The sequence below is a fragment of the Haliotis cracherodii genome, unplaced genomic scaffold (assembly GCF_022045235.1).
Source record: "Haliotis cracherodii isolate W230 unplaced genomic scaffold, xgHalCrac1.p SCAF_9, whole genome shotgun sequence".
Classification (NCBI taxonomy): Eukaryota; Metazoa; Mollusca; class Gastropoda; order Lepetellida; family Haliotidae; genus Haliotis; species Haliotis cracherodii.
Genome location: NW_027266343.1, coordinates 39,752,998 through 39,770,260, shown reverse-complemented (window position 1 = coordinate 39,770,260; position 17,263 = coordinate 39,752,998). Strand labels below are relative to the sequence as shown.

At 40.4% G+C, this 17,263-nt stretch overlaps 2 protein-coding genes across 2 annotated transcripts; both read left to right on the top strand.

Moving 5' to 3' along the window:
* On the top strand, nt 1-12,973 carry LOC139453377 (mucin-22-like). Its single transcript, XM_071235058.1, has 8 exons — nt 1-52; nt 8,120-8,179; nt 8,558-9,133; nt 10,234-10,317; nt 10,734-11,117; nt 11,211-11,297; nt 11,835-12,041; nt 12,681-12,973. Exons 1-8 carry the CDS (start codon nt 1-3, stop codon nt 12,971-12,973), a joined length of 1,743 nt encoding a protein of 580 aa, XP_071091159.1.
* A 558-nt stretch (nt 12,974-13,531) lies between these two features.
* On the top strand, nt 13,532-15,505 carry LOC139451877 (dynein heavy chain-like). Its single transcript, XM_071233172.1, has 2 exons — nt 13,532-13,537; nt 14,219-15,505. The coding sequence occupies exons 1-2, from the start codon at nt 13,532-13,534 to the stop codon at nt 15,503-15,505; spliced, it is 1,293 nt and encodes a 430-aa protein (XP_071089273.1).
* Nucleotides 15,506-17,263: the final 1,758 nt, after the last annotated feature.

Below are 17,263 nucleotides of genomic sequence, written 5' to 3'. Positions count from 1 at the left end.
ATGTTTAAAGGGGGTCTCATCAGTGCAATATGGTTCTTGGCATCGGTGCCAGGTAAGTATTGGTTTTACACTTCAATATTCTAGCAATAGTTTTATGGCAGACACTGTGACGGTTTATTGTACCCGTGGGAATAGAAATAGTTTTATTTGCGTGACAAGCCAACAGGTTTTACTAACTGAGATAACAGATGTCATGTCCATGTCAATCTAAGGTAATCTGTAATATATGACAGTCAGGATCGCATACAGCGTTTTGAAAAAGGGGATCATTTTTCAGTAGACGCCGAGTAATTTTGCGGAAAGTATGTATCCCTAATGAGTTAGTTATACAGTATATGTCTGTATCTAGTATACCCGATTACCTATATATTGTCCGAATGTGAGGTGAGGCGAATTGAGATTTAACGTCTCGTTCAATCTTCAAATCCAATATATGTATGGTTGGTTGGTTTTCATGATCGCTAGACAAGACAAGCAAGTCTTTCAATGTTGTTAAATAATAAAGTCGTTGCTTGATAGTATAGGTATAGGTAACTCATAGGTATCACATGTCTATTTATAACGTTATTGGAATCTGTTAACTACAGTAAACTACGGTTATAACGAACTCAAGAGGACCACTAATTTTAGTTGAATTCGTTATATCTGTAGTTCGTTATAAGCATATATACAGCAAACGGACGGGACAAAAAAAATCGTTATATCCGTCTGTTCGTGTTAAGCGTGTTCGTTATAAACGTAGTTTACTGCACAAATAACAAATAACACACATATGTGCAAACTAAACCATTCAAATGGGTATATAGACATCATCAAATGAAAACGTATAACTACACGTACATCCATAAGTCTCACGTTAATCAGTTTAGTAGTCAGATAGTCGACACGATGGATTGTCTTTCCTTCCTCCAATAAGAGTAAGGCTGTCGCGTAACCTTGTGGTTAAAGCGTTCGCTCGTCACGCCAAAGACCCGGGTTCGATTCACGACATGGGTACAATGTGTGAAGCCCATTTCTGGTGTCCCCCGCCGTGATATTGCTGGAATATTGCTAAAAGCGGCGTAAAACCATACTCACTCACTCACTCACTCCAGTACAATTTTAGGTACGTTAACACCAGGAGCTTCAACTCATAAACAGATGCACTTGATAATACAGTATTTACAACATATGATGTGGTGAGAAGATCTCTATTTGTAGAGATGGGTTGAGAGTTATAACATGCATTTCTTCAACATATTGACGGGTAGATGACCATTGTGTCCACCAAGCTTAAATGATTTAAATTTAAATTCTTCAAAACCATTACACTTATATTTCGACCGTGTGCATAAGAGTCTAAGATTATTGCACTTATATTTCGACCATGGGCATAAGAGTTTAAGGTTATTGCACTTATATTTCGACCATGGGCATAAGATTTTAAGATTATTGCACTTCATTCGACCATGGGCATAAGAGTTTAAGGTTATTACACTTATATTTCGACCATGGGCATAAGAGTTTAAGATTATTGCACTTATATTTCGACCATGGGCATAAGAGTTTAAGGTTATAACACTTATATTTCGACCATGGGCATAAGAGTTTAAGATTATTCCACTTATATTTCGACCATTGGCATAAGAGTTTAAGATTATTACACTTATATTTCGATATGTGCATAAGAGTTTAAGATTATTACACTTATATTTCGACCATGAGCATAATAGTTTAAGATTAAAGCACTTATATTTCGACCATGGGCATAAGAGTTTAAGATTATTGCACTTATATTTCGACCATGTGCATAAGAGTTTGAGATTATTACACTTATATTTCGATATGTGCACAAGAGTTTAAGGTTATTGCACTTATATTTCGACCATGGGCATAAGAGTTTAAGATTATTGCACTTAAAATTCGACCATGTGCATAAGAGTTTAAAACTATTACACTTATATTTCGACCATGTGCATAAGAGTTTATAACTATTGCACTTATATTTCGACCATGTGCATAAGAGTTTTAGGTTATTGCACGTATATAGCGACTATTGGCAGGTAACCTGTCGTTATGAGATAGCGTTTCCACAACATTGCTTGCATTCTTCACAAATATAAATTAATCCAAGGTTCATTGCACACTTTAGCAGCATCTGAACAACACTAATTAACTTGTTTCGTTATCGGTTATTCTCTTAGGAAATATCAAATTGAGCAAGATATCATGTGGAACTATTTGCGTTGTCTGTTCTGCATCGTAACTCGGGACATTGCCATATATGCTGTATTTGGTCGATATTGATTTACACTGTTTGTGCGCTCCTGTCACGGTATGTACAATTCTGTTACAGTCAGTACGCCTCTTTCACGATCTGTACGCTCCTGTCACCGTCTATACGCACTTTACACTGTCTGTACGCTCCTGTCACGGTCTGTACGCACTTGACAGTCTGTAGTCTCTTGTCTCGGTCTGTACGCACTTGACAGTCTGTACGCTCCTGTCACGGTCTATACGCACTTGACAGTCTGTACGCTCCTGTCACGCTCCTGTTTCGGTGTGTACGCACTTCCCCACTGTCTGTACGCTCCTGTCACGGTCTGTACGCACTTGACACTGTCTGTACGCTCCTGTTTCGGTCTGTACGCACTTGTCAGTCTGTACGCTCCTGTCACGGTCTGTACGCACTTGACACTGCCTGTACGCTCCTGTCACGCTCCTGTTTCGGTCTGTACGCACTTACACAGTCTGTACGCTCCTGTCACGGTCTGTACACACTTGACACTGTCTGTACGCTCCTGTTTCGGTCTGTACGCACTTGTCAGTCTGTACGCTCCTTTCACGGTATGTACGCACTTGACACTGTCTGTACGCTCCTGTCACGGTCTGTACACACTTGACACTGTCTGTACACCCCTGTCTCGGTCTGTACGCACTTGACAGTCTGTACGCTCCTGTCACGTTCCTGTTTGGTCTGTACGCACTTACACAGTCTGTACGCTCCTGTCACGGTCTGTACGCACTTGTCAGTCTGTACGCTCTTGTCACGGTCTGTACGCACTTGACAGTCTGTACGCTCCTGGCTCGGCCTGTACACACTTTACACTGTCTGTACGCTTCTGACACGGTCTATACGCACTTGACACTGTCTGTACGCACTTGACACTGTCTGTACGCACTTTACACTGTCTCTACGCTCATGTCTCGGTCTGTACGCATTTGACAGTCTGTACGCCCCTGTCTTTTGTCTGTACGCACTTGACAGTCTGTACGCTCCTGTCTCGGTCTGTACGCACTTGACAGTCTGTACGCTTCTGGCACGGTCTATACGCACTTGACACTGTCTGTACGCACTTGACACAGTCTGTACGCTCCTGTACATTCTCGCCTCAGACTTTGTTGTAGCGATCTAAATGGCCATCGATGTGAAAGACACATTTCTGACAATGCAGCTTGTTCTTGTGGACACATGTATAAAAATGTGTCACACTTTTTCGTTTCCTGTCCCTTTTATAATGATGTAAGAAATGATACATTCTTCTAATCTGAGGGAGTTGATCTTAATAGTGAATGGTAATGCTAATTTTACAAAAACTAGTACATTAATACATACTTCATTCCAAAAGATTTAGACCCGTGAAGATTCCGGGGTAGAATAGGTCATCAGCAACCCATGCTTGCCGTAAAAGGCGACTATGCTTGTCGTAAAAGGCGACTAACGGGATCGGGTGGTCAGGCTCGCTGACTTGGTTGATGCATGTCATCGGTCCCAATTGCGTGAATCGATGCTCATGATATTAATCACTGGATTGTCTGGTCCTGACTCGATTATTTACAGACCGCCGTCATATACCTGGAATATTGCTGAGTGCGGCGTAAAACAACAAACCAACCAACCAACAAACCAACCCACCAACCAACCAACTAAAAGATTTAAGCTGACGTGAGACTATAAATCCCGCTTATATATTAATTTTTCTACTCATTACACCAAACTGTTGTCCATCACCACTTGCTCTTGTTAACATATTTAGTTTATTAACATCAGCCTTCTTGGCTTGTTTACCGATCCAGATTAGAAGAATGAAAATATGTTTAAATCAATTATATCTACTATACGATTTCAATGCCAGACGCCAATGGTTTTCAAGAGACCTCACAGAACATCACTATGGCTTTTTTTGCCAATAATATATACTGTAAGAAATTAGTAACAGTAGTCAAATTATTTCTATGATAACAGAATATTAATAGTAACAAGAAAACAGAGTCATCACTATCCCCCGCCATAGGAACATTTAAATTTTGATGTTCAAAAAGTAGCGAACATAAATAATCAAACCTATTAAACCTTAAGAAGTAATAGACACCAGGGTCGTTTTATGTCATCAGAAAAAGTGATTACATTTGAAATTAATACACACAAAAGTCTCTTCCCTAGAAAAAAATATTTGTGGCACCAATTCTTAAAATCAGTCTTGATCAGTATCTCTTAGATAAGCTAACTTCAGTAGTGTCACTATGCACTTTGTAAAATAACACGAATAAGGGCAGTAACTATGTGTGCTTAAACTCAAGGGAAGTAGCTATGGAATAATATTATTTACGGGACCAATTTTCGAACACAGTCTTCACAAGTATCTCCAAGTTTCATTCATGTAACGTCAGAAGTTTCTGAGAAAAGCTGTCCCCATTGCAGACACTATGCACTAAGTTGAAAAGTATGGAGCAAGGGCAATAACTCTGTAAACAAATAAATAACGCACCAATTTTCCAACCCAGTTTTGACAAGCATCTCTTAGAAGAGCATGCAAACTGTCGTTCATGTAACGTCAGAAATTTCTGAGAAAAGCTGTCCCCATTGCAGACACTATGCACTAAGTTGAAAAATATGAAGCAAGGACAATAACTCTGTAAACAAATAATTAACGGCACCAATTTTCGAACTCAGTTTTGACAAGCATCTCTTAGAAGAGCATGCAAACTGTCGTTCATGTAACGTCAGACGTTCTTGAGGAAAGCTGTCCCCATTGCAGACACCATGCTGTTTAGATGCTGTTTAATTGCTATTGGGGTTAAAAAAAGGTCGAACCTCAAAGTGTATCTCTAATATCTCCCATCTGGTTAATATAACTACTGTTCGTCTTTTCATTGCAAATGCTTGGTGTGTCTACGCGTATCTGTGTCATACAGGCCTTCTATCTATAGCCACATGGTCTATTAGAAACGACGCACATTCATGTATTACTTATGGAAGTGTATATCTGAAGCCTTAGAGCTTGGTGAAGTTTATACGGGCATATCTTAAACAGATTATTAACTTTCATGTGAAGACAGGTATTGTTTCATACTGTATACTGCTCTCTGTTTATTTTTTCTTATTTAAAAAATCGTAACCAAGTTACTTACAAGAAAATAGATACAAATAAACACAATACCCGCAAAGATATAATCCTGTTTGATCACATGTAACTGTTAATTATTATGTGAGTTTCCCCTGCTTCTCTTCTAATCCCTTCTCTTCGGCAGTTCGTGTAGACGTTCACTGATGCAAAATACCCTTTGCGAGTGTCATGAATTGTCAACAGTACTGTTGTGTGACCTTTTGACAAAGTATTTAACACTTGTTGTTTGCGCAAATTTCATCAACCTCACTTCACACGAAGACTGAATGAATAAAGACTGAAGTAACAAAGTATTCAATAAATTTTGTTATTATTTGTGCAATTTGCAAGCACCTCTCATAAAGTGATACTTTATGAACAGAGACTGAATTAACAGTAACAAGATATTCAATTAATTTTGATTTTATTTTTTCAACTTGCAAGGACCTCTCATCATAAAGTGAATGAGTGAGATTGATTTTACGCCGCTTTTAGCAATAGTCCAGAAATATCACGGCGGGGGATACCAGAAATTGATTCAATTAATCATGTTGTTATTCATGTAGTTTTCAAAATTGCAAGCACATCTCATCACAAAAGGAAGGAGAAAATTGAACATGTTCGTCATCAAGATCAGTGAAGATAATTATGACAATTGACTTTTTATTAAAGTCAAGGTTGTAACAACCACGTTGACATGAACACATGATGTGTTCTTCCTAATATATTTCCCCATGTTGAATATGTAAATAATTGATATTACAGTTTTATTTACAATTGACAAACTATAATACTATGAATATTAAAATACATCATCAGTAGAACATCACCAGCAGAAAGTTCTCACAGACAGACACGAACTCTAATCAAGTTTGTTCGTCGTTAACAAAGAATGCATGACCTGGTTGAAAGACTTCCCACTGAGAAAGAACTGATAAACATTCCAAAAGACATCCTATCTACATGGTATTCGCTACTAATTTACTCTGATAATAAACTGTTACCTTTGGTGTCCTCAAGCACCGATACCTAGTGTTTGAAAAATCACAAATCTCAGTGGATCCTGTCTACATGGTCACATGCGGTGATTGTACGACCATAAGTCCTATCTTCAGTCAGACAACACGACAGTCTATATTCATTTCCAATATCTTGTTATAATTAGATGTTTATATGTTAGAAAAAACACAAATGTATTCGTAATTATTCTTATAAAATGGAAAGAAAAGGCTGTTTCATTGAAATGAGGGATTGCGTGATTTTACGCCGCTTAAGTCAATTTCCAGCCATGGTGGCGACACTGGCGTACAGATATTATTGTTATGAAGACCATCTTTACCGAATTTGATGCAATATTTTTACACAGCCATTATCAGGACACGTGGGTCATAAAGTGCATCACAGCACAATGTTTTCGATCAGAACATACAACTACACTCTCTGAAAGGTGTGGGTCGGGTGTCTTGTCGTCCAGGAAACCGCAATTCCCTTAGCAGAGTTACTTCTCTTTGGCTTCGCAGAAACCTACGATCGTGGGTTCGAAATACGTATTCTCTCTAACTTTTTTTGTAGGTTTGTCAGCACCATATCAGTGTGAATGGGTTTTACCACTTTGACGTGTATCACTTGCGGCTGAAATCAGGTTTAACGTCGGGAAACACTTTGTGTACAGTGACCAGAAAGAGCTCAATCCTGGAGGGGTACCGTTAATCCCCATGTCCCCAGCCTTGCTTGCTGTCGAATTTTAGCCTGATGTTCATATTGTATCGTTGACTAAAAGGCTGCTGTTTCATATATACTCCAACCTGTGATGTAAGCTAGTTATTGTGCTGTTATTAGTCGGCATGTTCTTATATACTATATAATAAAACATGTTAGACCCCAGTATGTCTGCAATATTGCTGAGGTGACTTTAAAGTTAACACTTTAACTTAAACTCGCGCTTAGACACACATGTTTGCGTCCCGTTGCCTTGTCAGGATCCGATTCTTGTTTTTTCAATCCCAGTTATGTCGGCATCCAACCCTTGTACTTTGGTTTTGCCAAAGTAAGAAACGTCCACAACCTGCGTCAATTCTGTATTAATTTGTTCAAAGCGTCGTTAAATCATTTAATCGTCGTTAAATCATTCAGACACACTCTCGTACAAGGTGACCAAGTATGTTTAGTAGTTGTGACATCATTCATTCGAAGTTTTTGAATGCGAATCATTTGAGCCAATACCAGAAACAACCAGTTATGCATAAAATTCAACAAACAAACATCTAGGTGTATGCATATGCCATTAATAATTTCGGTAATAATAAATAATACCACGATAAACAACCATTAATGCGCATAAGAATAATCATGACATGCATCAATGGCGTGTGCTATCGCTTGGGCAGGACAAACTTACCCTTTTGGCGAACACCTGGTGTTATCACTGATTTTCAGTTTTCCATGGACACAATTTTAACAGTTATTTTGCCATCTTCGTAAAATGGAATCTGTTTCGGCGGATAATCAAAACTGATTATTCTGTAGCATTTACATTATATATTTACCACCACATACAGTCTAGTCTAGTCGTAAACGCATGCTTATGATATAGTCGGAATCGTACAATGGACTGTACATTTACTTGATATTTCTTATGCTTAATTATATGAAAAGAGTTTTGTCGCTTAAATTTATTCAAAAAGTTTGTTTTTTTAAGTCGAAACTTAATTCATGGTTACTGTTTCTTAAGTGTGCCAATCGTTTGTTTCCAGGTGGATTTGGATGGATCTTCTCAAGCGCAAACACACTGCCTAGATTTAAACCACTGAACAGTAAGGATACCATCGGTTTTCTGTCGAACATGTTGTGTATGTTACCGTAGAGATAGTTTGATAATTTTGATTGTTTTCTTCACTGGACAACGTTGTAAAATCATGAAACCTTATAAAGCATAATGTTTAGAATACAGAATACAGGATAACGACACTTTCAATTTGATCCATCCTTCTATCATCCATCTATCCATCCTTCCATCCATTCATTCGTAATAATTATTTCGTAATCTGTTTGGTTGTGTACCTGCAACCATAACGTGTTCTATGTTGGTCATAATCAGATATTGATTTAAACTGCCTGATATGTTTTACAAGTACGGGTAACCAAACATTACGAATCAATACTATTCTCTCATGTCGCCATTCTCTTTCCAGCAACATTTGAAGATTGTTCAGACAGCTCGATGGATTTGGTTATTCTGCTTGATTCGTCGGGAAGCGTTGGTTCCACCAATTTTCTTCGTTTCAAACAGCTCATGATCGAAGTCGTCAGCGCGGTCAATATTGACGATGGAATGGCCCGTGTTGCTGTGGTCACATTTTCCACATCCGCCAAAGTCGAATTCTTACTTGATGACTTCACTACAAATAAAGGTGTTCAGAAGGCGATTAGAGGCATTGTATATGCAGGAGGATTTACGAACATTTTCTCCGGCCTGTCCATGGTTTATAACACAGTGTTTCAGAGAGAAAGGGGGGACAGACCCGACGTCAGGAACGTCCTGTTGCTAATAGTTGATGGACCTTCAACTGAGCATTCATCCTTGACCATACCTACGGCCACTCTTGTAAAGGAATCGGGTGTCCATATATTTGTTGTAGGCATACAGGAGGCTGACATTGATGAGATTACGGGCATAGCTTCCGAACCAACTGAGGTTAATTGTATCAAGGGACACTTCGATGATCTTGAGAACATCGCAGATTATCTGTTCAAAACGATGTGCACAGGTTAGTCAGATTGATTCACAGTTAGAATTGGTCCCAATCAACATAGTGAGGTGAAATGGGGTTTAACGTCGCGAAGATTACTGCACTTTTAAAGTGACGGGCAAGCATGTGTGTGTGTGTGTGTGTGTGTGTGTGTGTGTGTTGCTACTTGAACTAGTCCGAACTAATGCCGATTTTATAGTGCCAGATGGACAAGGTAAACGCCACAGTGTCGCCTGGAGGTACAATAGTACACGAATTTCTTGACTTTCCCAAGGGTATTTGGGGCAGTAGACGTCCCGCGCTTCGTAATCCTACAATAAAACATACAAGAACGTTGAACTTTGTTAAAATTGGATGATGAAGCTACAGTAAACTACGGTTAAAACGAACTCAAACGGACTACTATTTTTAGTTTGTTATAACCGTAGTTCGTTATAAGCATCTAACAGCATAACAGTCGGGACTAAAACGTAAGTTCATTATATCCGTCAGTTCGTTATAAGCGTGTTCATTATAACCGTAGTTTACTGTAATTCCATTCCTGTCAACTAAAAGCCGCGAAATTGTTCTCTGGCCATGGTCGGGATAAATGATCTCAAATGGACCATCACAATCCCAATGAACATTTTTTTTTAACTTTTATTGTTCCCAGAGTTGTAGAGTAATACATTATTCCGTTAAAATATATTTCGAATGGCATAGAATCGAAATAAACAGTTCATAAGCAAACAATCGTATTGAAGCGGAAGCCTGTTTACTGTACAAGGAGTTGCTTCTTTGCGATTACGGAGAGGGGCGAGGTTTACCGATTGAGAGAGGTTTCAACAGGCACTTTCGTTAATAATGTCGTGTGTTTTGGCGTTTACTGAAGGTAGTAATGAATTCCTTTGTGTACATTAATATAACAAACTATATATAAAAACTGTAACAAATATTTGAAAATGTCATACTTAGTGAAAACATGGTAGTATCTGCACTTGTGACCAGTATATCCTCATATATATAATAATATATATATTGTAATGCCATTATGAAATAGCAGTAAAACTACCATAATATTTTTTTGACCTTTATATATGTACAGAGAAATGAAGAAATGAATTTTAAAATGTTTCAAGGTATCGTTCGCGCCGAAACAATGGCGTCGTCTGTGACAACAATTGCAACTACAACAGCTACGACAACAGTTGCGACAACCACAGGTAGGGCGCGTGTGTTTGTTAGACAATGTACCCAATAACTAGATGCACATGTGTATAAAGACTTGACTGAATCAATAGAGTCTGTTGGCATTCTCCCTTAATACCCGGATAATGGTAACACTGAGTACTGGTTGATTTAAAACATGAAAAGTATTGAATGAAGTCTTCCATGAACAGATTAATAATTTGTGACTTTGTCACGTTTTCAAATTTGACTTACTGAGTAAGTGTTTATGCTACTTTCGGCAAGAATGGCTTACATATAATAAAAGGTACATCCTCACAGCGTCACATGTTTGGTACAGCACCAGTAATTCGGCACAAAAGAATACTATACCCGCACTCTTCCCCAAACGTCCCTTTTTATGTATATGAATTATTACACACGTATTACATAAAGTCGCCTTTGGCGTTAGCTCCATCTGTTGCAGGCAGCAGAGAAGCTACAGCCAATACCACGCCTGCAACGCCAACGACCTCGACAACTTCAGCAGAGGCAACGACAGAACCAACGTCTTTCTCGACGACACCTACGGGTAATGCCTCGCCAATCTCGTCAACGACCTCGACAACTTCAGCAGGAGCTACGACAGAAGCAACGTCTATCCCCACCACACCTACAGGTAATGCCTCGCCTGTCTCGTCAACGACCTCGACAACTTCAGAAGCAGAAACAACGACAGAACCAACGTCTTTCTCCACAACACCTACAGGTAATGCCTCGCCTGTCACGTCAATGGCCTCGATAACTTCAGCAGGAGCTACGACAGAAGCGACGTCTATCTCCACGACACCTACAGGTAATGCCTCGCCTGTCTCGTCAACGACCTCGACAACTTCAGCAGCAGCAACAACGACAACAGAACCAACGTCTTTCTCCACAACACCTACAGGTAATTCCTCGCCTGTCACGCCAATGGCCTCGACAACTTCAGCAGGAGCTACGACAGAAGCAACGTTTATCTCCACAACACTTACAGGTAATGCCTCGCCTGTCTCGTCAACGTTCTCGACAACTTCAGCAGAAGCAACAACGACAGAACCAACGTCTTCCTCCGCATCACCTATAGGTGATACATCGCCTGTCACGTCAATGGCCTCGACAACTTCAGCAGAAGCGACAACGACAAAAGCAACATTCTTCTCCACAACACCTACAGGTAATGCCTCGCCTGTCTCGTCAACGACCTCGACAACTTCAGCAGCAGCAACAACGACAGAACCAACGTCTTTCTCCACAACACCTACAGGTAATTCCTCGCCTGTCACGCCAATGGCCTCGACAACTTCAGCAGGAGCTACGACAGAAGCAACGTTTATCTCCACAACACTTACAGGTAATGCCTCGCCTGTCTCGTCAACGTTCTCGACAACTTCAGCAGAAGCAACAACGACAGAACCAACGTCTTCCTCCGCATCACCTACAGGTGATACATCGCCTGTCACGTCAATGGCCTCGACAACTTCAGCAGAAGCGACAACGACAAAAGCAACATTCTTCTCCACAACACCTACAGGTAATGCCTCGCCTGTCACGTCAATGGTCTCGAAAACTTCAGCAGGAACAACGACAACAAAAGCAAACACTTTATCCACGACAGCTGCAGGCAAGACACCTACAGGTGCTACCGCCACAACAACAACTACAGATACTACCATCTCTGTCACATCAACGGCCTTGACGCCTACAGCAGGTTTTACAATGACAGATACAACGGCTACAGGTAAGTACAGATATAAAGATGTTTGTCGCGACTCGGCCACACCGCCCGTTTCAAAGATATATTATAGCTAAAATGGATAGAATTATCATAAAAACGCCCGCATGTTATCAGAAATGAGCGGGCCACTGTAACTTGATAATGCCCTCATATAACTTGACGACGGGCCATTATCACGCCCGTTGTTAGGTGACGTCATAGGATATGGAAAGGTGACGTAACGTTCAATAGTGACTTCATCTGGTTTGTTCTATGACGTTTCCATATTTGTAAAAGTGGGTCAGTGACATTCGTGTTGATTGCAGTAAATGTTTCAAAATCGACATTGTTGTTTCTTTTTATTTGATAACAAATCCCATCCATTTTAGCTATAATAACGGTAACGCTATTTTTCAGGGCATTATCATTTGCAGAAGCCCTCGGTCTTTTCAACTGCCCTCCTTCGTCGGGCAGTTAATGGAAGACCTCGGGCTTCTGCAAATGATAATGCCCTAAAAAATAGCGTTACCCTTATAACACCACCAGCAACTGCATGATTCGTGTCTCAATCACAGCCTCCATCAGTATTCACAACAGTAACTCGAATTATTAAGATATAATCAGTCAATCAACCCTGTTCACTGAAACCAAGCATATTTCCAGGTTTCTACACGTCCAACGCTTGTTACCGTCAGTGTGAGCAGATGGCAACCTCTACCCCAGAGGTTATTGATGACGTGATCAAAGATCTCCAACTGCCCAAAAGGGAACTGTCAAAGCAGATCGGCGAGAAGACATCCACCTCCAATCTCTCTGAGAGTGAACAGATGGCTGGAAAGGGGGTATTCGTGGTCCTGTTGGCTCCATTTGCCTTCCTGGTAGGATGGGACCTCCTCGACCTCCTGAGGTACATCGACAGGAGGTACATAAACAATGACAGGGAGGGGATGTATTGAAAATACATGTATGAACACATGTTTTCCTATTTCCATATCCGAATGTTTTATTTTAAAATGATGCGTATCAAGAGAGGATACGGAATTTATAATGGAGTGGTGCATTTTGAGATAAAAAGTTCAAATGATGACAATAATCCAGTATGCAATGTGCGTTTGGTAGTCGTTATATTACTGTTGAAATGAGTTCGTTATCTTTACACTTAGTAAATCATATCGCCCAGAGAAATTCCAATGTATCTTTAGTTCATGCTACCAAAAGCGAGGTATGTTTGTTTGTTTGTTTGTTTGTTGTTTAACGACGCACTCAGCAATATTCCAGCTACATGGCGATGGTCTGTTAAGTTTGGACCAGACAATCCAGCGATTTACATCATAAGCATTGCTCTACGCAGTTTGGATGCGATTACATGCAAGTCAGTGAATCCGACCACCCGATCCCGTTAATCGGCTCTAACGACAAGGATAGTCGCCTCTTACGGCAAGCATGGGTTGCTGAAGACCTATTCCATCCCGGATTCCTGCTCGTATTAACAAATCAAAAAAGGGAACTTGGCCATGAAGGTACGCTTCAAGAACATAGTAGTATATATCGATGATCTGATATCGTTCTATAACGGTCAAATAGGCAATTCCCTTCCACTGATGTACCAACCTGAATAAGAAATAAAGGAGACCAGTCACTGTGACATGCAGCATATTTTCATATCTAGATGCATGCATAAAGATTCAGAGTGACAAAAGCTATCCACAAGACTTCATGACACGAGGGATGACTTCAGCTTTCTCTTGGTGTGAAGTAGTGTTATAACAGCTCCAACCTTGTGTCTACATTTCACAACTTTTGAGGTACACTTGAACATGCTCAGTTTATGGAGATTTCAAAGAGGGTCAACGACTCTTCTTCAAAAGTTCTTTGACCAGGTTTACAAAATTCAAAACGTTAATAAAGCTTTGCCGCATTAGTGATAAAAATTATCCCGTGATGTCTCAGGTGAACTGACTTGCCTTTGCATGTGTTTGTGACAGGTGCCACCAGTGCTGCAGGATACGCTGACCTTTTTGCGAACACCTGGTATCATCACTATTTGATAGTGATTCATAACCACATGCTTATGATGTAGTCGGAATTGTACAATTGTCTCTACTTATAGCCGAACTTTATTGTGATTATGGAAAGGGGTTTGTATAAGTGCAGTATATTTAGTATTGTTCTGGTAATACTTCTCAGTACCTACTTCTCAGTACCGACTTCTCAATACCGACTTCTCAGTACCTTCTTCTCAGTACCGACTTCTCAGTACCTTCTTCTCAGTACCTTCTTCTCAGTACCGACTTCTCAGTACCGACTTCTCAGTATCTACTTCACAGTACCGACTTCTCAGTACCGACTTCTCAGTACCTTCTTCTCAGTACCTTCTTCTCAGTACCGACTTCTCTGTACCGACTTCTCAGTATCTACTTCACAGTACCGACTTCTCAGTACCGACTTCTCAGTACCTTCTTCTCAGTACCGACTTCTCAGTACCGACTTCTCAATACCGACTTCTCAGTACCTTCTTCTCAGTACCGACTTCTCAGTACCTTCTTCTCAGTACCTTCTTCTCAGTACCGACTTCTCAGTACCGACTTCTCAGTATCTACTTCACAGTACCGACTTCTCAGTACCGACTTCTCAGTACCTTCTTCTCAGTACCTTCTTCTCAGTACCGACTTCTCTGTACCGACTTCTCAGTATCTACTTCACAGTACCGACTTCTCAGTACCGACTTCTCAGTACCTTCTTCTCAGTACCTTCTTCTCTGTACCGACTTCTCAGTACCGACTTCTCAGTACCTTCTTCACAGTACCTACTTTTCAGTACCTTCTTCTCAATACCTTCTTCTCAGTACCGACTTCACAGTACCGACTTCTCAGTACCTTCTTCTCAGTACCTTCTTCTCAGTACCGACTTCTCAGTACCGACTTCTCAGTATCTACTTCACAGTACCGACTTCTCAGTACCGACTTCTCAGTACCTTCTTCTCAGTACCTTCTTCTCAGTACCGACTTCTCAGTACCGACTTCTCAGTATCTACTTCACAGTACCGACTTCTCAGTACCTTCTTCTCAGTACCTTTTTCACAGTACCGACTTCTCAGTACCGACTCCACAGTACCGACTTCTCAGTACCCTCTTCTCAGTACCTTCTTCTCAGTACTGACTTCTCAGTACCGACTTCTCAGTATCTACATCACAGTACCGACTTCTCAGTATCGACTTCTCAGTACCTTCTTCTCAGTACCTTCTTCACAGTACCGACTTCTCAGTACCTACTTTTCAGTACCTTCTTCTCAATACCTTCTTCTCAGTACCTTCTTCTCAGTACCGACTTCTCAGTACCGACTTCTCAGTATCTACTTCACAGTACCGACTTCTCAGTACCGACTTCTCAGTACCTTCTTCTCAGTACCTTCTTCTCAGTACCTTCTTCTCAGTACCTACTTTTCAGTACCTTCTTCTCAATACCTTCTGGGCGGTCGGGTAGCCTAGTGGTTAAAGCGTTCGCTCGTCACGCCGAAGACCCGGGTTCGAATCCCGACATGGGTACAATGTGTGAAGCCCATTTCTGGTGTCCACCGCCGTGATATTGCTGGAATATTGCTAAAAGCGGCGTAAAACCAAACTCACTCACTCACTCAATACCTTCTTCTCAGTACCGACTTCACAGTACTTTCTTCTCAGTACCCTTTTCTCAGTACCTTGTTAATATCTTATTCATGTTATTGCGTCAGGTCAAATAAAATGGATTCAAAAGGTTTGTGTCATATTTTCTAAATGTGCCCTTTGGTTTCGGTCGGGCAAATAAATCAATCGAAAAGCTCCTAATTTAAACCAATGGGAGTATATATTGCATTCCGGCTGCTGGGAATTGTTTCAATATATAGTTTACATGATGCTTTAAAATGTATATTTAAAATGTACAGTTGAAACTCGTTAACTCGAAGTCCATGGGCAAAATAGATATCCAGAGAGAAAAAAAAAAATTCTCACAGATTCAATACAGATACAGATTGCCATATCTCGCATTAATGAAAATGATTCCCTGTTAAACGTTTTCTTGTTTGCAGATCGACTTGACGTGCATTACAATAATACATGCAAACAAACAATTACACACGCTGAAAGATACGTTTTAACTCATGCCTATTTGGCACTTCTGAACCTTAAGACAAGCCGGTTTCGAACTCATACCCAGCACAATAAGTAACGCGCCATCCCTCTCACCTTTGAGGTTCACGTGGTGTTAAGAAGCGCCGTAAAATATACCATGTTCTGCCGCAGAATGAATAATACTCCGAGCAGGGCATGTATTGCTGATACTGTTGTCAGAAGAAAATGTTATTTTGTCAGTGTAGTGCTTCTGCCCATGACAAGAACTAGCAAATTAGTAATATGTATTTTATATCTTGCGAAAGATATATAACATTTATATATCTAGGAAATTATAGAACTAATAACCTTATATTGATATTCCTTTGTGAAATGTCTCAAGTTCCTTCTGAACTCTCCAAAGTAAGCTTTTCTTGATATTTTCATCAGTAATCCTATTGCTGTTAATGAATGAGTTGATGGAAAAGCGTGCATTCAATTTTGTCAAAAATGCTTACCTCTCGAACATATCAATTATGACGGAGATGTTTTATCTGATCCTGTTGCCCAACGTCATGTTCTTATCCTGAGCAACATTACTAGGAAACGGAGAGTGAGTGAGTGAGTTGGTTTAACGCCGCTTTTAACAGTATTACAGTTATGTCGCGGCGTGTCAGCTTAATATAGGAGGAAAGCCCGAAGTGATGCAGGTCTCAGACGTTTACCACTTCGGTGAAACCCACGAGCACGGGTATGGTGCTGACAAACCTAGAAACATAATCGGGGCGAACCGAGATTCGAACCCGCGACCATAGGTTTCTGGCGTGTCTATGGGACGCAACTCTGCACAGCGAATCGCGGCGCCTTAGACAACTGGGCCACCCGTGCCCCCAAACGGAAAGTGGAAAAAGACCTTTTATATTCTGCATGATGCATTGAATGACAGGATGATCTATGACGGTAGAATTTACTCTAACAAATATTGTCTGTGCACTTGAGTTCTTTAGTTGCCTCTTATTATTATTTAGAATGTCTTTACCTGGTTTCTATAAAACTCACGTGGTATTTCCAGGTAAAAATAAGTCCGGAGTAATGGATCGGGTTATCATTCCCGGTGACTTGTTTGTTTGTTGTTTAACGTCGCACACAGCAATATTC